Genomic DNA, 25,562 nt, shown 5'->3' on the forward strand with positions numbered 1-25,562 from the left:
GTTCTTATAATAAGAGCGAATAAGAGTCATAAGAGAGAGTAGGTTTAGGAAAAAGAAAAAATCAAGATAATGGCCTTTTGTTTTATACTTCAGTATACTTATATGAGGCGAAGAGAATATTTACTCACTACGTAAATATGCTAAATATTCTTTTAAATAACACTTTTTTCAAGTAAATATAAAGCACAGACTTGTGTGTTAGCATTCAGATATTAGAAAAACGGCAGGTACAAAATGCATAAAACATAATGCATATTGCATAATGCATAATGCATAATATTTGAAAAATATCAATTTTAGAGGCTATAATAAGGAGAATTTGAAAGATAATACTTTCAACAAAACAAATATACCATTTTCTACCAGAAAATAAAGGGTAGAAAGCTGTAAAATTGAATTTTGGATGATAAAGAAAATCCATGATCCTCTGAAAATGCTCGTCGCCATTTTGATTTTCATAGTTGTATTTTACAGAACGTAGTATAGTGTAGAAAAAACACGAAAATATCTCCTCCGTATATTACTTTTCTAACTCAAAAACGTAAATTTTAAAGCAAGATCTTTCTGGGTTTTCTCAGAGATTTTTTCGAACAATTGCTAATAAATTTCAACGGATTTTCCCTCTTACAAAGCATTAACCATGTGATGCTTTTTGTTAGATAAGCCAGTATCCAGCCAATATAAATTAAAGAGCTTCATCCGGAAGCTAGATCAAAGAAAATAGACTTTGAATCTTTCACATTCGAATGCTTTATGTGTTTTTTTTTTATCTGATCTGTTGCATCTTCTTATCATTTATATTGATGGAAAACCCTATGTTGTTATGATTCGAATATTTTCTCTTTCATTCGAATTCGAAAAGTAAATATTATGTCTGGGGAAATCCCTCTGATTGGAATGTTTACAAGAAACTCTATCGTAAAAAGGTTTTCTCGGTTTAAGCCTCTGCAAAGGAGAGTTTTAGAAAATATAAAATCGTTCTGTAAATTACACAATACTATTATGCATTATGCAATATGCATTATGTTTTATGCATTTTGTACCTGCCGATTAGAAAAACCAATTTTTTTAGAATAGAGATTTCGAACAAGCGAAGGAGAGTTCTGGTCTGTAAAGTATACAAACTGAGTAGGTAGTAAGTAGTAAGTAGTACAAGGTAGTAAGTATTAAGTAGTAGGTAGTAGGCGTTTTGTACTTGCCGGTTGAAAAAATGTTCATTTGAGGCGAAAATAAAAAAATGTGGCCTTTCTGGAAACCAACCGGGTGAAAAATAATAATTTTCTGATCTGGCCGCAGACTATGGGTTCATCTATATACCCTCATTATAAAAAAAATCAAGTTGGAGCATTTAAGCTATAAAAGTAGTTTGGTTAGATACTCCCACTTGTAGATCAAGAATTGTTTGTTAGTTAATAGTTGATACATTAGTATATTCAGGGCTTACTTCATACTGTTTGTACATAAAAGTTATTGTTAAAGTTCTATTTCAATGATCTTATATATTACTTAAGTCATCAAAAAAATCAAATAAAAAATTTTTTTCTGGCCGGCTGCATCAAAGCTTCTTTCTTCCTGCATTCCGGAAACACTACATTTTTTTTTATTTTTGCCTGACAGCAAAACTTTTCTACATTTTTTAAATGCATGTGGAAGAAAATGTCAAGTTAACGACAAACATTTTCCACATTTTAAACGCACAGGGAAGAAAATGTCCAAGTTCACAGCAAAAATTTCCACGTTTTAAAAGCGCGTGAAAAAAATGTCCAAATTCACAGCAAAAATTTCCACGTTTTAAACGCATGTGGAAGAAAATATCCAAATTCACAACCAAAAGTTTTCCACGTTTTAATCGCACGTGGAGGAAAATGTCCAAATTCGCAACCAAAGGTTTTCAACGTTTAAAATGCATGTGGAAGAAAATGTCCAAATTCACAGCAAAAGTTTCCACGTTTTAAACAACGCACGTGCACTGCAAGAAAATGTCCAAACTCACAACCAAAAGTTTTCCACGTTTTAAACGCACATGGAAGAAAATGTCCAAATTCATAACCAAAAGTTTTCCACGTTTAAAACGCACGTAGAAGAAAATGTCCAAATTCACAGCAAAAATTTCCACATTTGAACCCACATGCAAGAAAATGTCCAAATTCACAACCAAAAGTTTTCCACGTTGCATTTTTAAAACATCAATCATCAATCAGTAAATTTTGCTCTGGGTTTAAATTTTTACATCAAAGCTAACCAGTTCATATCCAACCACAACCATTTACTTGGGTGTCGCATATACCATATCTGACCATCATCATAAAAAAAGTGAGTTCAAACTTTTTTGATGTCGCAAGATTTTTCAAATATAGAATGGTCAGATTCATCCACAAATATTCAGTCAACTGCCTTGTTAGAATTTGTGTAAATACATGGGCAAAATTGAAGTTAATTTGTTGTGAAAGTTGATAAAATATCGACCGGATAAAATATCCTGTTTTTCAAGAAGAGATTGCATCAATCTCTCATGCCACAACCAAACGAAACATCAAATTCAGATGATTTGGGCTATTTTCGCGATATTTGCATGGTGAACAAACCTTTTTTTGGTAATTTTCATGATCGTCACGAGGAAAATTTCTATCAATGCATTTTAAACATGTACAAACTCTGGTGAACCAAAAGAAATTTGATTGATTCTTTTCAAAACAAACTGCTTTTTTGAAGTTTTTTTAAGTCAAATATCTTAAAATTTCAACCTAAGATACTTTTTCTCTTTTCTCGTTTTCTTAAATCAGGGGGTAATATCTAGGTAGGTAGTATATCTACCAAAAATTGATCTTGTTCATCAAAAATTGAGAATATTTTACAATAAGAAAACCAAAGGAAAATTTATATTTTCAAAATAGATGAAATATTTTGCATATACTTTCATAGTATATAAAATATTGGAAAAAAGGTTTAATATATAAATTATTGGAGAAAAGGTAAAATATATATATTGAAAAAAAGGTAAAAAAATTATAGCATCCAAAAGTTATATTTTTTGAAATGCATGTCAAAAACTTTCAAAACAGGGAAACAATTTCATAATCAAACATACACTTTTTTAATATAAGAACAATTTTATAAGAACAACGTGGCTAAAAATTGCCAAAAAATAAGAACATTTTAAGAACAATGCTGAGCCTCCCTGAAACTACTCAATTTCAATCAATTTAGGGGTCAAAGTAAATAAAACTGGGTATAATGCCTAAAATACCTGACTTACATCCTATTAATAAGAACATGATAGAAGCTCAAAGTGCAAAAAAAAAAATGTAGCCTTTCTGGAAACCAACCGGGTTAAAAATAATAATTTTCTGATCTGGCCGCAGACTATGGGTTCATCTATTTAGTTCATTATAAAAAAAATCAAGTTGGAGCATTTAAGCTATAAAAGTAGTTTGGTTCGATATTCCCACTTGTAGATCAAGAATTGTTTGTTCAGGGCTTACTTCATACTGTTTATACATAAAAGTTATTGTTAAAGTTCTATTTCAATGATCTTATATATTACTTATGTCATCAAAAAAATCAAATAAAATTTTTTTTTCTGGCCGGCGCATCAAAGCTTTTTTCCTTGACCCGCATTCCGGAAACACTACATTTTTTTTATTTTTGCATGACAGCAAAACTTTTCTACATTTTTTAATTTATGCATGTGGAAGAAAATGTCAAGTTAACGACAAACATTTTCCACATTTTAAACGCACGTAGAAGAAAATGTCCAAATTCACAGCAAGAATTTCCAAGTTTTAAACGCACGTGCAAGAAAATGTCCAAATTCACACAACCAAAAGTTTTCCACCACCACGTTGCATTTTTAAAACATCAATCATCAATCAGTAAATCTTGCTCTGGGTTTAGATTTTTACATTAAAGCTAACTAGTTCATATCCAACCACAACCATTTCCTTGGGTGCCGCATCTACCATCTGTATCTGACCATCATCATAAAAAAAGTGAGATCAAACTTTTTTGATGTCGCAAAATTTTTCAAATATAGCATGGTCAGATTTATCCACAAATATTCAGACAACTGCCTAGTTAGAATTTGTGTAAATATACAGGCAAAATTGAAGTTAGTTTGTTGTGAAAGTTGATAAAATATCAACCGGATAAAATATCCTGGTTTTCAAGAAGAGATTGCATCATCTCTCATGCCAAACCAAACGGTTTGTGTAAACCGCAGGTTACAGGTCGCAGGTTGCAGGTTACAGGTCACAGGTTACAGGTCACAGGTTACAGGTCAACAAAGTGCAGACCGGAAAAAAGATAATAAGATCATAACATATACATATAAACATAACATCAATACATAACGCATTAAATTACAAAAAAGTAATACATGCTATTTAGATATTATAAAATGACAATTGAATAGAATAACAACCTAGTGACACTTACTTACAAAAATAATGACAAAATCATAAAATATGATGCCTAACAAGACAAAAGCACGAAAAATATTTATCATACGACATGTGATGTGGATGGTGTGAATGGATAAAAAATGGTACCAAACAGAAGCTTGCAAGGTCCCTAAGAGAGTGGTTTTAAAAGGATGGAACTAATTAATTATTCAGTTATTATTTTAATGTCTTAATGACAATTTTTGACAAAAATATTAACAGAATCATAAAATCTGATACAAGAAAAGACAAAAACACGAAAAATATTTATAATACAGAATGTGATGTTGATAGTGTGAATGGATATAAAACAGCACCAATCAGAAGCTTGTTAGGTCCCTAATAGAGTGGTTTTAGAAGGATGAAACCAATTACTGTAATTAATCATACAATTGTTTTATACAATTTTAATGACTTAATGACAATTTTTGACAAAAATATTGACAGAATCACAAAATATCATGTCTTACAAGAGAAAAACACCAAAAATATTTAGCATACCGAATGTGATGATAACAATATGGCTGGATATAAAATTACACCAATCAGAAGCTCGTGAGTTCTCTGAAGGTAGTTTTACTTTAGAGCGATGTGTTTTATTATATGTATAACCATCATATAACATTACAAACTACAATATGTAATATACCTGTTATACGTATAATATGGTTTCAAATATTTTCTGGTCTGCGTTATACACGGCGCAAACTGCGAAAGATCGATAAAAGCACATGGTTTAATTTTGATGTTTGAAATGGTTTTATATGGATGAAATTGCTTGAGAATTATGTTTTTGATAATTCTTTGTGTTTTCCAAACATTTTCCTCTGCAATGACATTGATTAGAGTCAACCTGTCATCACTGACCTGTGACCTGTAACCTGTAACCTGTGACCTGTAACCTGCGGTTTACACAAACCGCAAACCAAACGAAACATCAAATTCAGGAAGGAATAATAATAAGAAAACTTCATCATCAACCATTTCTTGTAGCAGTCACACAAAACTCATGATCCAATTCAACTCTTTAAAGCATAAAAACCAAAGAAAAATAGCCAAAGAGCGGTAGCAACCAGTTGTTTATGAATTTTACTCACGGCAGACATCCTCATCCTACTTTTTGACCCGCATTTTCAAAATCTCACTGTGCCGGGTGCATACTCGGCGCCTTGGGCCCCGCAGGGTTGCTAGTAACGGCTCGAATTTCAGTCAGGTTAAAAAAGGGGTACTTTTACCCTATTATAATAACATTACCCCCGTCCTTTTTGTCATTCTATAAGTATTTACAAATTTTGTATTCTGCCGTGTGAGTGTGGCACAACGGTTAGCGCGCTGGGTTTCTGAACAGAAATTCTTTCATTTGGTGGGTTCGAATCCCGGTTGGGTCGATATTTGGAGAAATTCATAGAAAAGTTAGTAGAAGTCAGAAAACACAGAAGGTCAGAAAATAGAAAAGGAGATAGAGAGATAGGAATTGGAAAGACAGAAGGGGGTATGAGGATGTCTGCCGTGAGTAAGATTCGTTGTTTATTTTTGCCGCCATTTTTGTTTTGACTGTTAAAAGGCAGTATGGTCCGATCAACAATACGCTTCCGAAACGAGCGACGTTTCCCGATCGAGAAGGATACTTATATTTTCCCGCGACGTTTCTCGAAGAAATGACGTCTTCATCCTCGTATAAAAATACTCTACTGTTTTTGAAGCCGGAGCTCGATTTACAAAGAGATTTGGAAAAAATCCATTACGTAATGCTTCCAACAGACAGTCGGGTGCAGGCGACAATTCTCCATGTTCGGACTTAAGACAGTTGCACACGACGACGAAAGTCTGAAATGGAAACGAGGCTAAAAAAGCTGAAAAATCGATTTTATCACCCCGCATATCAGCTTTTTCCCGCGCTTTTGCCAAAAGAGTCGCACTCCGCTCGCTTACGCTCGCTCCGTGCGTAAAAATCCTGGTTTTTAGTGAGGTGCTCGCTAGAAAACCTGGGCTCAAAACATTCGAAAAAGTCGCAAAGTGGAATAGACGTTAATTGCGTAAAAAAAACGCGGGTGACGTCTAGTATAGGCTAGGGTGGGTGCGAAAGGGAAACTGTGTATTTTTTAATACGCCGTTTATTAACTCAAATCAAATGATTTTGGAGCTTCGGTGAAATGGTGGCCGAATGGGCCATTCCAGAATTTGTCTGTAACAGGGGGGCGGACGACACAGGATTTCCGAGGTCAAAAGTTTTCACCAAAATTCGAAATTTCCAAGGTGAGAGAAGAAAATGTATGAATTTCCAAGGCAATTGAATTAAAAAAGGCGAGAAAGAGTGGAATTTCCGATGCATTTTTCAAAAGTACATGGATTTTCATCGGAATTTCCGACCACCACTGGAAAAGAAAAATTATTTCCGAGGCTATAAAAAATTAAAAAATGCATGTCGTCCGACGGGGGGTAACAAAAATTTTCTGGGATGGCCCAATTGCCGTGCCATGTTTAGTTAGAGCAGTTGTGACGGTACCACCTAGACAATGCTATCGTCCTTTAGGGGGTCAGTAAACACGGGAAAATATATATGTGCAGAGTCAGTGCTTCAGGACGGTTTACGGGGAAAAGGGATGGTAGAGTTTGGAACAAACTGTAAACGCCTGTTAACATTTTGTCGTATACTTTTTGAAATTTGTCGTTCTAAAGTACGGTAGATCCGCACACCACCTGATATGATAGGCTATTTCCCGGAAATTTTGCCGGACTTCATACTGACCCATATACACTTGCCGAAATATTTATTACTTTAGCGTGTAAGGAAGTGTAATCCAAGCTTAGCTTCAGCTGCTGGCTGATGCTGCAAAATTTAGGAATCAGTCATTTTACTTTTTTGCAAGCTTTTTTAACATGCATGCCTTAAAATGAATGACCTACCTGGCTGGTCATTAAATTAAAGGTTAAATCAAAACAAAAATGGTAGAGTAGAGCTGCGAGCAGAGCTGTGTATTTCATTTGTTTTGAAATTTTGCTGCTTTGATTTCATTCATTCATTTTGGAATATTTGATGGCATACTCTCGGGTGCCTAATAAACGTACATGTACGTTTATTTTTTTCGTATCAAATTTCCCGCCTGTACGCACCTTATTAGGAACTGTACGTTTATTTATTCTGAAGAATTTTCCCGCCTGTACGTTTATTCCCTCCTGTACGTTTATTTACTTTCACCCAATATCGCCCAATTCATACTGCAAAAATTAGTTATTTTTTGTTCAAGTAATAAGATATGTTGAAAGGCGGTTAATTACATTTGAACGTATCGTGGGAGATTTCGAGGGTTACGCGAGTTAATGGGCCATTCCAGTTTTTATTTGTTACCCCCCAATGGACGACATGGAATTTCCGTAGCAAATTGGTTTCAAGAAAGTCCGGAATTTCCGTAACAAATTTACAAAATACCTGTCGAAACAGTGAAATTCCGTTACTGTAACCTAAAAAAATCATGGAATTCCAATACTTAAATGCAAAATTAAGTAAAATTCATGGAATTCCGATACTTTCTCTTTAAAGTTTGCCTGGAATTCCGTGCCAAAATTTATTTCAAAAATTGATGTCATCCATTAGGGGGTAATTTTTTTTTTCTGGAATGGCCCAATTCGAACGTTTTGCTTATTTAGTACTTGTCATTGATCTATAAGATACATGTACTTAAGTCAGTCGTTTCGATCTAGATGTTCTCCTTTTGAAAAATTGGTAGATTATTCCCTGTACGTTTATTTCAGCATGTACGTTTATTTATTTTAGCTCTGATTTCTCGCCTGTACGTTTATTTCAGCCTGTACGTTTATTAATTCCAATTGTATTCTCTCCCCTGTACGTTTATTTTGGTCTGTACGTTTATTAGGCACCCGAGAGTATGATGCAAGTTTCCCTCCACTGCAATGATGCAAGTTACCTGTTGACTTCACGGTGGCTAAATAATCCTGTGATTAACCGCTAAAATGGCAATAGACCTTTTTTTAAAGAGGCAACCCTGTTGAATAATTATGTAGTCCAGCATAAAAACAATGATATAACCAAGCATAATTACTGTTTCATGCATATTATAATAATTATGCTTGGCTATATCATTGTTTTTTTTGCTGGACTACATAATTATTCAACAGGGTGGTCTCATTAAAAAAAGGTCTATTACAATTAGTCAGTCAGGATTAACTGCCTAAATAGGAACAAATTTTTCGATTTCACAAATATTCTTATCTCTAGGCTAGGATATAGGTACTTATCTAGGCATATTTTTTGTTCTAAGGTTAGAATATTTTAGAGATTTTTATTTTACACTAAAACTAAAAAAAATCGCATGTATCAATTATTATCTATGTTTTCATTTAGGTATTTTCTAACTGTGTTCCAAATTTCAGAAAGATTCATCAATGCAGTATTGAATACACTGTTTAGGAGTGTCGACTGCGCACGTGTCAATCCAATTTTCCATTGTTTTGATTTTAGCGACCACGGAAAATTCACTCTCCTTCTGTAAAAAAACGGTAGGTAAACATCTGGTTCTCATAAGGAAACATAGCAGAAAAACGGTAGGTAAAGAACTCATTTTAATCATAACTTCTTTTCCTCTTCACTCTTGATGAATTTTTGTGAAATTTTCAGGAGAGATTTATAAAATTATCATTGATTGATATCATGTTCAAATATCTAAATCATTCTCTTTAAAGGAAAGAAAAAAATTCACAATGTTTACATTCCTCTTACCTTTCACAGTACTAAAGTGCGCATTTTTACCTACCATTTTTACCGGCCTCTGCAATGGAGTACTGTGAAGATAGAGCGAGACTCCTAACGGTGTATTATTGCATTTTAAAGTTTCCAGGCAGATTCCACTGCTTATTAATGGTCTATTTACACATCAAATCCCGTTTTTTAGTAAAGAGAGCCTTAAAATGTTCCTATTTAGGATATTTTTTACAAAAGCTAAGATTTTCCACCCTTCCACCCACCAAAAGTGCTGATTTTTGGAAAAAGAAACCACTTTGCATTATTACATCTAATACTCATAACTTGAACATGCAACTTTGTTTTGAAATGAAAAATTTGGAGAAGAAAGAAAATGTTCCTAACTGAGAATAAAAAATATGCCTAGATAAGTACCTAAATAATAACCAGGAGGTTTTTCTACTTTAGTAATATTTACGTTAGTGAATGTTTGACTGAAACGATATAAAGAATATATACAATGAAGGTGATATATGTCTATCTCCCCCCTAGGTTCAAAATGTCCAACATAAAGATAAAATATAGGATCATCTTATCAGTCCTTTCTGTTATGATCCATCGAAAAAGAAAAAAAAATGAAACAGGGCTGGATCATTCTTTCAGTCCCTTGTTATTATGATCCAGCAGACGACGTAGGGCCAGAGGTAACTTCTGTGCTGTTGTGGGTGAAGACAGTTCTCTGGCTGAACCAACGTCTCCAGGGTTGCCGGACGTCGGAGTCGGAGGCAGAGTTTGTACGGGCAAGTCATGAACGATGGAATCCCTCGGAGGATTGACATTGGGTGTCGATGGGGTGTCCCCTGGAGTGGATCGAGGTGTTTCCATCGGGCCATCAAGTTTTGCTGGTCGGATGTATTTGAAGTCATGAATTGGATGGATGTGTGCAGTCTTCTGGACAGCTGGGACGAATTTGTGTAAGAACCGTCGATTGCGATTTGTTGGCAGACCAGAGCCGTCCATTCGAACTGTGTATTTGTCAAATTGATGAACTTCAACAACTTTGCCTGTTTTGTCCCATTTGTGTGGGTGGGGTCCACGTTGGTTCTGGACCCTAACATGGTCACCAATTATAAGTGGCGGGAGTTGTTTGGTGTGTTCGGACCATCGTTCAGAAGCAATCATATGGCGATGACGTAAGGCGTCTTCTCGTTTGTTCAAAGTGTCCACCCATGTGGGGTGGGGTCTGTAGCGTCCAGGTTGAATTGGGATGAAATCTTTCACAGGTTTTCCGAAGATGCACAACGCAGGTGAGAGACCAGTTGATGGATCTGGGCAGTTGCGATATTGTAGTAGTGCTCTCTGTAGTTTATCTGTGTCCAAACTACCGTTGGGGCCAGTGTTGTCAGTGATCAGTCGTTTTGCTGTCTTGACACCAATTTCAGCTCTGCAATTCGAATGTGGGAAAGCTACCGAAGAAAATCGTTGATGGACTCCCCAGTTCTTCAAGAATGTGGTGGTGGCGTGTGATTTGAATTCTGGTCCTTCATCTGATGCTAGCTCCTCGGGGATACCAAAAGTGGAGAACTGTTTGCGAAGACAATCTATCAGGCCTTTCGATCCTTCTTGAGTGCGGTCAATGGTTGGCCAATTTGAGTATCTGTCTACTGTTATCAGGTAATGTTGGCCTTCATACTGAAAGAAGTCAGCACAGATAAGTTGAAATGGATATTCTGGAGATGGTGTTGGATATGGAGGTGAGCTTGGTTGCGATGGAGCGTTTCGGTTGCAGGCATTATAATTGTTGCGTTGTTGTTGAATATCTTTGGTGATACCTGGCCAGAATACTGATGACTTAGCACGGGATAGCATCATGCCAGTGCTTTGGTGGGCTGCATGAAGGGAGTCCAGGGTCTGGGCCCTAAGTGACGGTGGGATGATAATCCTGTGGTTGTATAACACGACACCATCAACGTAATGGAGATCACTTCTGTATTGATGGTATTGTTGGATGTCTGGTGGAAGGTCCTCTTTCTTGTTTGGGAATCCATCTTCCAGTGCTTTGATGAGATACATCATGGATACACTGCTTTGTGTAGCAACCTTCACCATGTCCCATGTAATTGCTTGAAAGGCGGATCCAATGGACAAGATTTCGTCATAATCGTCATCCCCAGTGTCTTTAGGTGCTTCACCAACTGGGTATCTGGAGAATGCGTTTGGGATGATGTTCTTCAGGCCAGGGATGTGAGTGATGGTGAATTTGAATGGAAGGGTCTTTTCTTTGAGGTCCCTCAGACGAGTGTTTGGGATGTCATTTAGAGATCTGTCGCTGAAGATTTTGAGAAGGGGTTTATGGTCGGTGTTCACAATCAGATTTGAGCAGCCAAGGGTGAAATATCTTGTCTTTTCCAGTGCATCAGCAACCGCTAATGCTTCGCCGACTATGGGGTAGTAATTGGATTCAGATTTGTTTGTGAATCTACTGCCAGTCAGTGTGATCTTCCATCCATCATGACAGCAACCAGGTTTCGAGCCTTCACATTGGCATTGCTTCTGCAGGAGCCAGTAACCGACGCCTTTCTTCGACCAATCAGTAGCTAAACACGTTGGCTTGTCCTTGTCGAAAATGGTGATACCCTCTGCAATTTGGTTGACAATGAGCTGTTTGGATAGTTGGAACGTCTCGTCCAATTGCTTGTTCCATTTGAAAGGTGTGTTTGGACGAAGGAGGTGTCTGAATGGTTGGAGTATTTCAGCGGATGGGAAGGCATAAGACACTTGATTGATCAAGCCAAACCATGATCGGATATCGTGGATGTTGCGAGGGGTTGGGAAGTCCTCAATTGCTTCGAAGAATCTTCTACACGGCTTGACGTTGTCCAGAGTTATTTCAAAGCCAGCAAACGTGACACAATCTTGGGCGAATTGGACTTTTTCAGGATTGAGTGTGACACCATTTCTCCCCAATAAATCTAAGTAGTCAACAGCTTGAAATAAACTAGCTTCAATGTCATTTGCCCAGAGTAGTGAGTCATCGATGCATTTGGTCTTGTCTGGGACGTTCAAGACTATTTCATCCAGTCTTCTGGTATATCCGTCACCAGAAGCGATGTAGCCTTGGGGTGCAACCTTGTATCTGTATCTTCCCCAGGGGGTGATGAAGGTGGTCAGATGACGATCGTCTGGTTCAAGTGGGATGCTGTGGTAGCCACTTCAGCAATAAAAGACAGTCTTCTTCTTTCCGGAGGGAACAAGGCAGGCATGGTGGAATGGTGACATTGTGTGATGGGTCTCCCTGGTGACATTTGCATTAAGCGCCTGGAAGTCAACGGTTCTCCGAGGTGTGCCATCCTTCTTTGCACAGACCACCATTCGATGGCACCAGGTAACGGGTTCCCCGACTGGGACAGGTTCTATTACCCTCAGCCTTGTATCTTGGTCCAATCCAGCTTTGACGTCTTCTTGCTAATGCAAAGGGACAGGCACAGGAGTGTGGTATGCTTTTGGTGTTGCAGACGGATCGATCATCAGGTGAAGTGGCTTGGTGTCTACCATTGGAAGTGGTTGATGGCTGCATGTGTTAAAGGTGCTGGAGCGATAGTAGCTGATGAGCCAGTCTTGTAGCTTGGACCTGTTTTCTTCAGTTGCTGGGAAGGGAAGTTTCGTAGGTTTTGCTGGTTGCAGCTCCCTCTTTGGACAGTCGCTGTTTGATGTTAGTGCACTCTTTGGTGGTCGGGATGATGTGATGGATACTTCTGAAGTAGGATCAGGTGAGCTTGTCGGTCCTTCATCTTCTACCTCTTGGATTGCACCAACTTCACCAATCGTGGGGAAATCGTTTGATATGATCCCAAGTTCGACACACGCTTGCTTGCTGAGGAAGAATCTGTTGGTTACTTCAGTTGCGTAAACCACTTGTCTTGTCTCTTTGGTGTCACCGTTGGCTGAACGTCCCTTGATGAGGAGGATGGCAGCTCCAAGGATTGGCATAGAATTGTTGTTGGCCGCCTTGATTTTCATTGTTGCTGGTATCAAGTCTTCTTCTCCAAGGCCAAGTCTTTGCAGGTGTTTGATGCTAATGACACAACTCTGGCATCCTGTGTCAGCCATTGCTTCAAATGTTGATGATGTGTGCTTTTTCTCATCTAGATGGTACCCAAGTCTTGAGTAATCTTCAGCTGCCACCGAGACAGAGAGCTTGATGCATGGCTGTTGCTGGGAATCTCTCTTGATCCATCTGTCAGTGTATAAGTGGTGGTCGAGAGCAGTGGATGATGAAAGAGCATTGTTTGTGTTGGAGGTTGTAGAACAAAGGAAAGATTCCAATGCTGATACTTCAGTGGTTGCCTTGTTCTTCTGTCTACAAACCACTGCCAAGTGATGGCTCTTCTGGCAGTAATCACATGTTTTGTTGAAGGCTGGACACTTCATCTTTCTGATGGTTGATGATGAGTTCTTTCCGTGACCCTTCTTGCCGCAGTAGTTACAGGACCCTTCTTTGACCTGCTCTCACTGGTTTCTTTTGTATTGGCTGATTCCAGCTGCTTGGGAGTCATGCAGTTTGTTGGCGGAGCGTCGACCAGCTTTTTTCTTTTCAACAAATTGAAGGACTTCCTCAAGTGACATGTCTTGATTTTGGTCACTGAGAAGATCAAGTTGGATATCATTGTCATATAGTCCTTGAACAACTACATCACGCAGTATATGGTCACTGTAGTTGATTTCACGCTCGCATTGGCAAGTGAGGATGTATTTGCATATGCCAGCTTGTCCTTTGATACGTGCAGCAAAGGACCTTATTGGTTCGTCACGGTCCTGCTTCATCTCATTGAGTGTCACTCTTGCAACCATGGTGTTTTCTTCGCGGACAGCTAAGCTTTTGATTGCTGCAATTACTTCCGCTTGTGTCTTTGTTGTGAGTGTTCCCCCAGAAAGGCGAGTGAGATCCTTTCGGAGTTCGTCATCGCAGCATTCGAGTAATTGTATGACCAATTCTGGGCCAGTGATCTTGGTGGCTGTGACGTAGTCTTGCCATCGAACTGTGAAGTAAGACCAATCTTCACTGGAACCGCCAGTTGTTATCGTAGGACGTTTCACTTTCTCAACACGTGCAGTTTCTCGAACAGCGAGTCCTTGTTGGGGCGTGTGGACACCGGATGCGTGAATCTTGAGAAGTGTGCTTGCAAGATCAGGCTCAGTGTCTATTGTCGCATAGTCACATTCAGGAAAAGGGCATTGGACCACAACCATGACTCAAGGTGTCAGATTGTGTAAGATAAAAACTCTCTGACCTGTGTAGTTCGGGGCTAACCCGATTTGTGAATGTGTTTTTCTTGACAGGTGAGCGTCTAATGTTGGTCCAGACACCAGAGTGAAAACGAAACGTCTCGGTGTTGCACAAGCAAATAAGGTAATAAACGTTATACCTGTATAGTTCGGGGCTAACCCGATATGGAGAAGCTTTGGGTGGCAGTTATAGCCGGTTGTGCTGGACCAAGTAAATGCAACCACAAAGTTGTAACAGCAGAGTTGCCAGTTGATGCGATATAGCAGAGTTGCCAGTTGATGTGACGTAGCAGAGTTGCCAGTTGATGTGATGTAGCAGAGTTGCTAGTTCTAGTTGGAGTGTGTAGCAGAGTTGCCAGTTAATGAAAAGTGAGTGCAGAGATGCAAGACTTGTGTATAGCCAGTGTGTTGTTGGAAGCCAGCTGGTTGGGTATATTGGTGACCCGATCGTCGAGCTGAGCTTGCCTCTCAGACAAGGCTGTGTTGAGATATTCCTCCAAGTCAGTTGATTATAAGTCAAACATAAATGATAACCAGGAGGTTTTTCTACTTTAGTAATATTTACGTTAGTGAATGTTTGACTGAAACGATATAAAGAATATATACAATGAAGGTGATATATGTCACCCATATATCCTAGATAAGAATATTTGTGAAATCGAAAAATTTGTTCCTATTTAGGCGGTTAATCCTGACTGTTAGTTACTTACTTGTTACTTACTCTTCAAACAAAAGTCTCTACAACCCATTAAAAATTTACCAGCCAGGAATGTTCTACATTTGTCATGCTTGTCAGCCCAATTACAATACCAAATGACAGTGACGGTGACAATAAAAGGAAAAAGAAACAGTCAATTGGTAGAGGTGCTCCTACATTAAACTCAAGCGAAAACAGACCAGCAGAACAGACACAGGAGCAGACGCAGACAAAATTTGTCGCTTTTTTACAGAAATGGAAATTGCAAGCATGGACTTTGAGGAAAAGAATGCAATTTCTCACATCCAAAAATGTGCCGGAAATTCACCCAACATGGTACTAACAAACAACAAAGAGGATGCAATCTTGGGAAAAAATGCAAGGATTTCCATCCCAAAATGTGCTTTGAATTTGATTCCATACGCAAAGGTGAATGTCTTAACCCACTTAACAAAACCTGCCGCTTCACTCATGTGAAGGGAACCAGAAGAGACCCTGTTCTGGCAGTGTAGACCTAAAGCTCTAAACCAGCATCTAACAGTCTAATAACATGAAAACCAGAATATGATTCTTCAAAACACAAGTTACTCTGCGGTGGAACATTATGATGTTCTCATTCGATAGGTCTTTTTGCTTTTCTTTTTTGTATAGAGATGACTTGAAAAGATCGCTCAGTACTCGACTGAATGGGAATCAAAACTATCTAAAGTGCACTTACAAACATCAATTTGTCAGGTCTAACAAAATTAATAACCACACTGTCATCATTGACAATAAATAAAACAAACAGTTTTCTGTCAAGAGCCTTGTAAACATTCCAACAACTTCCATCAAAATGATCTATCACAGCTCAGTCTACCATTTTTAGCGCGGTCCGAGGATTGAGTCGAGAACGCTCCGCGAACTCCTGCGCGGGTGAAAAACTTTAATCTGTCACTTATTTTCTAAGCCGAAGAGTACGCGAAGTGATTCTAGCTTTATGATAGTGCCGCGGGTCATCAAGGGATATAGTATTCAATTATCATTATCCCTTTATTTTCATTCCTGGAACTTTTGCAAAAAAAAGGAAAAGTAGAAAAGTTGTATTTTTTACTGCTCTATTCACATACTGAATCTGACTGAATTTGAAAGTTCTTAACTATGTGGCGTTTTTTGCAAACTTCAAAAAACTGATTTTTGTCCCGCAAAGGCGACTTTGGCTTAAATAAGTGCTTGAGTGCAGCATAGGGTACAAGGTCCAAACATGCGTTTCTCGTAATTTTTGTGTGAAGAGTTACCGTAAGTTGGTCTTATGTCGACATCCCTCCTCTAATCTCGACATCCTTCTTTAAAGATAGGAATAATAGTAAGGTCAGAATCGCGGATTGAAACTAATTTTCTTTGCTGAGCAATCAGTTGAGGAGTCCATTAGTGATTAAGACCTTCCTATTATTCCTATCTCTAAAGAAGGATGTCGAAATTAGAAGAGGGATGTCGACATTAGACCAACTTACGGTAGGTCTACACTGTCTGGTAAAAAACACTGTATCACAGGTTCAGAAAAAGTGTTTCAGACAAAGTGTTTTCAGGGTTTTCGGGACTTTTTAGACAGGCTCTTTGTCAGTTTTTGGTCCGGCAATTCCTGAAAAATGCATGAAATGATTTTTGATATTCAGGTAGAAATGCATCAAAAAAACTCTAGCACAGTAGTAGGATTTGAAAATAGTGCTATTTTACCCCTACCCCTATTTTTTAAAAGATGAGAAAAGCAGCTTACTTCCTAATACTTCAACAATAAATGTATTGCGGATTTCAGGTTTGAAAGAAGATTCTTTCCAATCTATTTTCTTCAAAGGATGTGACTTCGAGTGTTTTGATGTGTGAAGGCTCAACTTTTGACTTTTGAAGACTTTATGGTAATCAAAACTAACAGAGAAAAGAATGAAAAATATGCTTATATACAGTCTTTAATACTATTCCTGGACTATTCAAGAAAATGGTAAACGAATAAAATAGTTAATTTGCACTTTATTACCATTTGGATATCAGAACGTCCAAACATTTCTTGAAAGAATTATTTGTCCAAAAAGGTCATATTCATCAGATCCAAGAGGTATTCTATCAATGGGGAAAGAGAAGAGTATGCTTTGCCTCACCCAATGATTGGCTAAAATATAAATGGCTTGAACCCTTCATATCATGGAGCCAAATTTGTTAAAATCACTCTTCCAAATTACTGTTGGACAAAAGTATAATCCCTACTGGCTTTCGGTCGAGTCTATCCCCTTTTCTATAAGTGCTAGACATGGGAGATCAACAGACTACAGGCTCACCTTTTATCTTAGTGAGTTTTTGTCTCATTCTTAAATCAAAACTTTTCTTCTTTTTAGAGTATCAATGATAAAGTAACAATTACAAAAGTTATTCATAAGAAAACGTTTGACATGAGTGAGAAACAAGAGGTAGATTCGTGTAGAATGTCAAGAACTTATTTATGACACGTATGACATCATCAGAAGCATCCGTGATCCTGAGAAGTCGCAAAATCTTGAAGAGCTAAATGTTGTACAAGAAAACCTTGTCACAGCACACCGATTAGATGATGAACAATTTTTGATCAATGTAGAATTTGTACCGACTGTCCCACATTGTACACTTGCGACGTTAATTGGTATGATATTTTATAAAAGAATTGTGTTATATATATTATAATTGTGTTGAGTATAATCATTTATATACATATATAATTCTATGTTGAAAGTTTTTCCATCTCAGCAGGGATATGTTATAGCGGAGCTGGATAACGCACATTTAAAAAAGCCTTGTTCCATCTCTGTCCCTGACATTAAAATTTGATATGAAATTTAACTTTTTTAATTACAAACTCGTGAAATTTGGATTTCCTCTTAGCCAATGATTCTGCTGCTGCATTTATCGTTCACGATAAAAAACTTTTAATTATCAAGAGGGTATGTAAAACATTGGTGAATGACAATTTAGAAAAATGAAAAACATTGTTTTCAATAGTAAAGTTCTAAGAAGTTTCTTCACTAAGATTATAAATAGTACTTTTTCATTTGAAATACCGCGCTACACCGCGGGGTGCCTCACTTTCTAACTGATATTTTCAGATAGCAAGTTGGTATGTCTGATTATGGAAAAAATTTCAAGTCAATTGAAACAATATTTGTCAAAATATTTACATCCGAAATTTTTAAAGAGAAATCATGAAAGCTTCTCAAATTCATAACACACGCTGATAAAAATAGATTTCATTTACAAGGAAGCTTGTGGAGTATCTTCTACAAATATTATTTTGATAAAAAGTGCGAACATCATAGCAAAATATGTGCAAAAGTACTGCATGAATAGACCTTTTTTCAAAGAGGCCACCCTGTTGAATAATTATGTAGTCCAGCAGAAAAACAATGATAAAACCATGCATAATTATTACAATATGCATGATACAGTAATTATGCATGGCTCTATCATCGTTTTTATGGCTGGACTACATAATTATTCAACAGGACGTCCTCTTTGAAAAAAGGTCTATACTTTGTCTGCTTCATTTTTCTTATAAAAACAGAACACTCAAGGGGACAGAGATGGATTTCTATTATTAACAGTTTACAATAGAAAAGACAAAGAAGCAATCCGCTAAGGAATTCTCGTCCTTCCTCCAGCTTCGCTATAACATATCCCTGATCTCAGTGAAGTATATAAAGAGGCTAAGTTTTCCGTCTCAAAATTCTGCATAATTCAAGAGTATGTGCTAATTTGCTGTGTCTGTGTGAAAACCATTTTTCATCTCAGACAGAAAACCTGGCTTTGACCACTGATAATTTCAAAGTCTTTTCCAAAAGAATTGGCAGTCTGTACATTTTGATACATTGCTATTGAAGGAGAGAAGATATATATAATTAAAAGCAATACCCTTATTGGAACTAATTTTCGCGGGTTTTAATTTTAGCGTTTTTAGCGGTTTTTCGTCAAAATCGCGAAAATTTGATCCTGCGAAAAATTTTGAGAGTTGAAAACCGCGAAAATCCGCGAAATGCAATTTTTCGGATATTTTTTTTCGACCGCAAAAATTAGTTCCCGCGAAAATTAGTTCCAATAAGGTACCTCGTTGAAAAGATCATCTTAGGCTGGTGATTGTAAGACTTCAATATCTTTCGAAAATTGCGAGAATGAAGATGAAAAAAGAAGATGGAAAAATGAAGATTTTTTCTACTTGACCTAAAACATTGAACTTCACTGATTTCAAATAATATATTTTCAGATTTTTTATATCTTATTTTGATCTATTAGAGCCCTTAAAAGCCCTTCATGGACCCATTTTGGAGGGCTGTGTAACTTTTGATGTAAGAAAGGTATAAAAAAGATTGAAAATATTTATTAATCAGCGAAGTTCAAAGTTTCAGAAATTTATGAATTCAAAATATTTTTTTCGTCATCCTTAAAATCGACCACTTTTATTGTCTTTCCTACGAGGTATTACTATCAATTTTATTTAATTTTATAAAAAAAATTGAAAATATTTATGAATCTTTTCTCCTTCAAAACTGCCAATTTTTTTGAACAGAATTTACATCTTTGAAGAATTTTTTGAATCATTTATTGAGAACCTTTATATATCGAATTCTGTGAAGGACTCAGTTCAAGCTCATTTTAAAATAAAAATGAGATAAACAGCTTATTATTTGTTGAATTAACGCCATAACAAAACTTAAATGTTTTAAATTTACCACCCATTCATAATCAAATTGGTCCAATTCTCTACCTCTATCTTTAAGGGTTATGTATTCGTGTAAAGCTGCATGAAAACTTGGTGCAAAATTATAAGGTATGTTTTGTTTTATAATAATTTATTTCATTTATACTAATTTTATTTACATACTGCGTGGAAGGTTTTCTCAAACTTGCTGTCTCTTAGAAGGAAAAAAAATTGAGACAAATGCTCCATGGAGTAGATAACTATTCAAAACATTACAGGGGAGTTAATATTGTTCGAGTGTTTATGAAAGCCATACTGGGGCTCATGAGGTCTGATCCTGATGATATACTTATAATTCCATTTAAAACCTAAAATTGACTTTATAACTGCGAGTGATTACAACATGATCAGACATGCTTCATAAATGAATCCCTATGAATTCCAGAAATCAACTGGAATGTCAATTTTGACATTTATTTCAGTGGTGTTGTAGTGTTTAATTTTAAGATAGTCACTGCATTTGATTATATGGATTTCATTTGTGTAGAGACCCCTTTTTTCAAAAGAGAGAAGTTTTTCAAAAAACTCTCAAATAAAGCCCAAGGACGAAAAATAGACAAGGAAGGAATAAATTCTCAAAGAAATCGGCAGCTTTCGACTTTTTTGTTTTCTTCTTTAGTTGGATATCAAAGTTCAAGAGGAGAGTCATCATCAAGCTGCAGATGGTAAGATCTCATCCTTTGTTCTCACATACAATTATTTTTAATATGCAATACAGTACACCTTTCCCGAATTGTTTGGTATTTTTCGAAGGTCTTCAAACCATATTGAAAACTATATATTTGTATTCCTCGTATAAAGACAAGTGCACTGAAAATTTGAGCTCAAAAGCTTTTTTCTATCAATTTTTATGACTGTTTTTGTTCACGGTGAAATCCCTTATAAAAATTAAAACATACAGCCCGGCCTCGTTTTCATGTAATTCTTTTGTTTATAAAGAAATTTCCAATCAAAATAACTCAAGAATCGGAAGTGCTTTCCTCATATTTCTTTTTTTATTTGTTTAGTTTTGCGACATACAATTTTATGAAACTAAATAGAAACATCCAAAGTCAAAAAGCCTAAATAACAATTCGGCAGGTGTATTACTAGTACTTAAAAACTCTTTTCAGGGATCAGATAGAAATACGCGTTTTGATATGAAAGCTATGGCTATGTCATAACCATAATGGTCAATTTTGAATATGTCTTTTCATTTGAAAAATTTCCATTTATTTTTTATGCTACTTGATATAATAATGCGTCGTGACTTGACTTCAAAAGACATTTGAAATAGGACTGACGTCACACTCGGTGTGTCTTCACCGAAAATATCGATGCGTTTAAAAATGGCTTTACTTTTATTGAACTGGGATTAGAGATTTCAATCAAAGTTTAGATGGTAGATTCAATAGGGTACATTCATTTAGAAGGAACTGCAGCTTGAGATTACAATCTGTTTACCTTGTGTTTCTTTGCTCATTTGCTCATTTGAGCTATATGTATTGCTTAGCAACTAGTTAATACATACATATATGCACGCTTTTTATAAAGAATGTTCGTGGTAAATTGACCAGTAGATTAAGGGCTGTACTGACAATTTGATCTTCACTCTTTTTCTTTCCTTCTTTCAAAATCTGCTTAGAATGCGTACGATTTATGAGAATGATTTTTTCTAATAGAAGTTAAAAATATTCAAATGATTATGGAAAAACTATTCTTATAAAGATATCTTTAGGTCATATTCAAATGTAATGTGTGAATTGTGCCACGAAGCTGGCAATTTTCCACTCTACAGAAAAAAAGCCAAAAGATCGCGTACCTCTAAACCCTCTCAATTCAAAAGCTTAAAATCATAATGACTGTTATTTTGAAACAAGGGCAACAAAGAAGGTCGGTTTTCTACAGGGTAAAAGAGGCAATTTAAAAAATTCTTTACCGAGATTTAATTTTCATTGAAAATGATCATCCAATAAATATAAGTATTCTTGGAAAATGTATGGAAGCCCTCTGGAAAAGGGCAAAATTTGCCCTTGGAAAGATTCTTTTAATACCTTTAAAAGTGAGCTTTGACGAACTAAAATCTTTTACCCCCTAAAATATTAGAATAACCTTTTTGGAACTACCTGGAGGTCCTATAAATTAATAGTCAGGTAGAATTGCATAACTACCCAGACAAAAATGGTGTAGAGATGAAATTTTGCACATAGGTCCAGGAACATGTCAGGAATCACCAAAAAAAAGCCCCACCCCCAGGAGGATGGGAACACCCTCAAATCCATAATGGCGGACATGGTACTTTTTTCTACAGTTAATCAAGGGGGACCCTTGATAACTGAATTTTAATGGTTTTCAAATGTCAAAAATAACTAGACAGGGAGATTCCTCTCGATGAGTAAATAAAGAAAATGGGTTCACTTTTGAAATTTGGACCACGTGGTCCCGAGATATGACCTCTAAAGTCAAAAAAGTGACGATTTTGATGACGTCAGCATTTTTACTGAAGGCGATAAATTGGAACATCAACAAGCTCATCATGTAGCCCTGATCATGGGCTTTCAGAAAAATATATAGTTTAATTTGTTTAGATCAGCCGTTGGCGAGATATGACGATTTTAAAATTGTTTAAAACGCTTATTTTTGCTGAGTCAGCACTTTTTTTCGATTTCAAAATCGTCATATCTCGCCAACGGCTGATCTAAACAAATTAAACTATATATTTTTCTGAAAGCCCATGATCAGGGTTACATGATTAAATCACTGACATTTCAATTTATCCATCTCAGTAAAAATGCTGACGTCATCAAAATCGTCATTTTTTTGACTTTAGAGGTCATATCTCGGGATCACGTGGTCCAAATTTCAAAAGTGACCCCATTTTCTTTATCTACTCATCGAGAGGAATCTCCCTGTCTAGTTATTTTTGACATTTGAAAACAATTAAAATTCAGTTATCAAGGGTCCCCCCTTGATTAATTGTAGAAAAAAGTACCATGTCCGCCATTATGGATTTGAGGGTGTTTCCATCTTCCTTGGGGTGGGGCTTTTTTTTGGTGATTCCTGACATGTTCCTGGACCACTGTTTAAAATTTCATCTCTACACCATTTTTGTCCCGGTTTTGGTGGTTTATGACCTAATTCTACCTGACTATAACCTTTGTTCGTTCGTAATTTCTGATTTTCGGCACAAAGAAAATTTGCCCAATATTAGATTAAATAACAAATAGATATAGTAAGTACCAAGAAATTTGTAAGTGCATAAAATGATAGAGTATATATTACCATTTCTCAACCATCATAAAAAGCCTTGCCATTTTTCAAGTGCCTTTGTTTTTATTCTTCAAAACACCTACCTTGGACAAAAGAAACTTAAAGCCTGCTTTATATTCTACATCATGCATCAAGTTAACAGCTATAAGACTTGCTGATAGAACGATTAACATAATACCCACGATAATAACCAAAGTTGGGTATACACTGTCAAAGGGGGTGTCGTATAGATAGGCCCATATGAATTCAGTGTTCCTGAGGAACATTATAACACCGATATTTAAGCATTTAAAACTTGCAACTTCCATGATTAAACCAATGAAAAAAACAACTCCTCCAATCATTACAGTGCCGTAGGAAGCATTTTCATATCGGGGGGGGGGCTGAAGTTTAGTGACGCCGCGAGGGCCAACCTTGGTTTGGCCCGAGGGGGGAAATTTTGAAAATTTGAGCTCTAGATTGCTTGAAAATGCACTCAAAACAAAATACTTTCGAGAAAAAACAACATAAAACTTTGCATTTTGCAAAATAATCATTTTTGAACAAAATATTGGGGGGGGGGGCATAGCCCTCCCTTGCCCCCCCCCCCCCCAGTTGCTACGGCACTGCATTAGAAATAAAGAAAACTTGGCTGGTACTTGTGTCAAAACAAAGTCTGTTCTGAAGATCAGTTGAACCAGGCATAACACAACAACACTAACCAAATTGATATAGAAAAGTGCTTTTCTAAGGTCTGTCTTTCCAGAAATCTTCCGTGCAAGTACACTATAAAGTGAAAAACAAACAACTGCTAGAAAACCTAAAGAAATCCCTATGTTCCACGTTGGTGTTCGAGTTAATTAGCGTCCGCTGGATATTTTTTACCGCGTTTACTTTCCCTCCAACGGACCCACTTTACTTTCCCTCCAACGGACGGTCTCCGCTTGTGCGCGCTGCGATCGCACCTTTTCGCTTCAATCCTTTTTGTTTGGAAAAAAAGATTACGTCATAAAAATGTAGCTCACGCTTGAAAAAAAAGTTGACTACATTTCAACTTTTTTCAATCGTTACGTCAGATCGCGCCAATGGAATTGTTTCATTTTTCCTTTGACCAATAGCGGGGAAGCTTTGCTCGAAAAAGTGCGATCGCAGCGCGCGCAAGTGGAGACCGGCCTTAACGGACGATAGCATCGTCTAAAACTACAGTAGAGCTAAGCGGTGGTCAATTTCTTTTATTTATTAGTTACCAAACAAATCAACGATAAAGAACGAACAGCAGCTGCTATGGAGAACCCCGATCTCATGAAAATCGTTTCTGAATGTATTCACGAAGAATATTAATGAAGGAGATGGGACGAATTGTCCATCAGCTCTGGTGATTGCTGGCTGGACGTCCCGTCAGCTGCGATAAGAAGATTCAAGAGAGTATTAAGGATGAGAAATGTAACTAATTATCCATCAGCTCTGGTAGTGGCTGATTGGTAGTTGCCATGAGAAGATTCAAGAGAATGCTGGTGATGATTGGTTGGATGCTCAGCGAGTTGTAATAAGAAAGATTGCCAATTTGGAATAAGCAGTTGGCGTTGGTCGGCTGGTTGGGTGTTCAGTGAAGAGAAAATTGCCAATTTGGAACACGCTGTTGGAGGCTGTTTGGCATAGTTCACCTTCTTGCTCATGCCCACCAAGAATGTTATTTGGATGTTAGATTATGATGAAAAGAATGCTCAATGGGAGTAAGTTAACGACTTGGATGGCTGGTTAATTTATTATTTAACAGACCTGGCATAGTGTACCTGGACTCTCCTATGATTTTCCACTGACTGAAGAATGGCCATTTAGAGTAATTGTTCAAAGTTTTCCATGCTTGCCTGTATCCATAAAAAATGGTTGGTTTGTTGATTGACTGTTCGACTGTTCAAAACAGACTTGGTATAGTTCATCTTACGCTTGCCTGCATCGATGCTGATTGTTATGATTGTTGATTAGTTGATTGGTTGTCAAGACTGTATTTTTGACCTGACATGCATGATTGCTATTGGTCAAGCAATGAATGTAGATACTCCATATTTTACGAGTCTTATGGTTTTAGCTTGACTGAAGGTTCAGGGGTATTTTGTTGCCTGACATGGATAGAATGAGTGTTCAGATGTGAGGAGATAATCTGCAGCTACTGAGGACCCTAATTCAATGTAAATGATAAATGATTAGATTCCAAATTCTACTTCACTACCTAATGACAGTAATTATGCTAAGGATTTACTGCAGAAGATCCTTGAACTGCAAATAAGGTTTTATTTATTTGTTCTCTACTTAACAAGTTCTTCCGTCTCAGACGGATTTCCGTTTTATTGGAGTATAATAAGAGACTTTTTCGCCCTTACAATTTAGAAGAATTCAGCATAATGTTGAAAATAGGGCTAATTTTCGTGAGACTAAAAAGTTTTCTTTGTCCACTGA

The 25,562-nt window shown here is 36.9% G+C and overlaps 1 protein-coding gene and 1 pseudogene across 1 annotated transcript; one reads left to right on the forward strand and one right to left on the reverse strand.

Moving 5' to 3' along the window:
* Nucleotides 1–9,789: 9,789 nt before the first annotated feature.
* On the reverse strand, nt 9,790–14,415 carry LOC136802543 (uncharacterized; annotated as a pseudogene).
* Nucleotides 14,416–15,376: 961 nt separating this feature from the next.
* On the forward strand, nt 15,377–25,378 carry LOC136802544 (cytosolic iron-sulfur assembly component 2A-like). The gene is made up of 5 exons (XM_067059279.1): nt 15,377–15,550; nt 17,567–17,771; nt 19,897–19,946; nt 20,497–20,542; nt 24,349–25,378. Exons 1-5 carry the CDS (start codon nt 15,377–15,379, stop codon nt 24,444–24,446), a joined length of 573 nt encoding a protein of 190 aa, XP_066915380.1. The 3' UTR covers nt 24,447–25,378.
* Nucleotides 25,379–25,562: the final 184 nt, after the last annotated feature.

This window comes from Clytia hemisphaerica, unplaced genomic scaffold, assembly GCF_902728285.1.
Source record: "Clytia hemisphaerica strain Z4C2 unplaced genomic scaffold, Clytia hemisphaerica genome assembly, whole genome shotgun sequence".
Lineage (NCBI taxonomy): Eukaryota > Metazoa > Cnidaria > Hydrozoa > Leptothecata > Clytiidae > Clytia > Clytia hemisphaerica.

Bases quoted from the DNA above. Each gene is read 5' to 3' on its own strand.
- LOC136802544 (XM_067059279.1), top strand. From the start codon at position 15,377: ATGGAAATTGCAAGCATGGACTTTGAGGAAAAGAATGCAATTTCTCAC. The intron at 15,551-17,566 runs GTGAATGTCTTA...AACAAGAGGTAG, and splicing joins ATTTGATTCCATACGCAAAG to ATTCGTGTAGAATGTCAAGA. The intron at 20,543-24,348 runs GTAAGATCTCAT...TTTATTTATTAG, and splicing joins TCATCATCAAGCTGCAGATG to TTACCAAACAAATCAACGAT.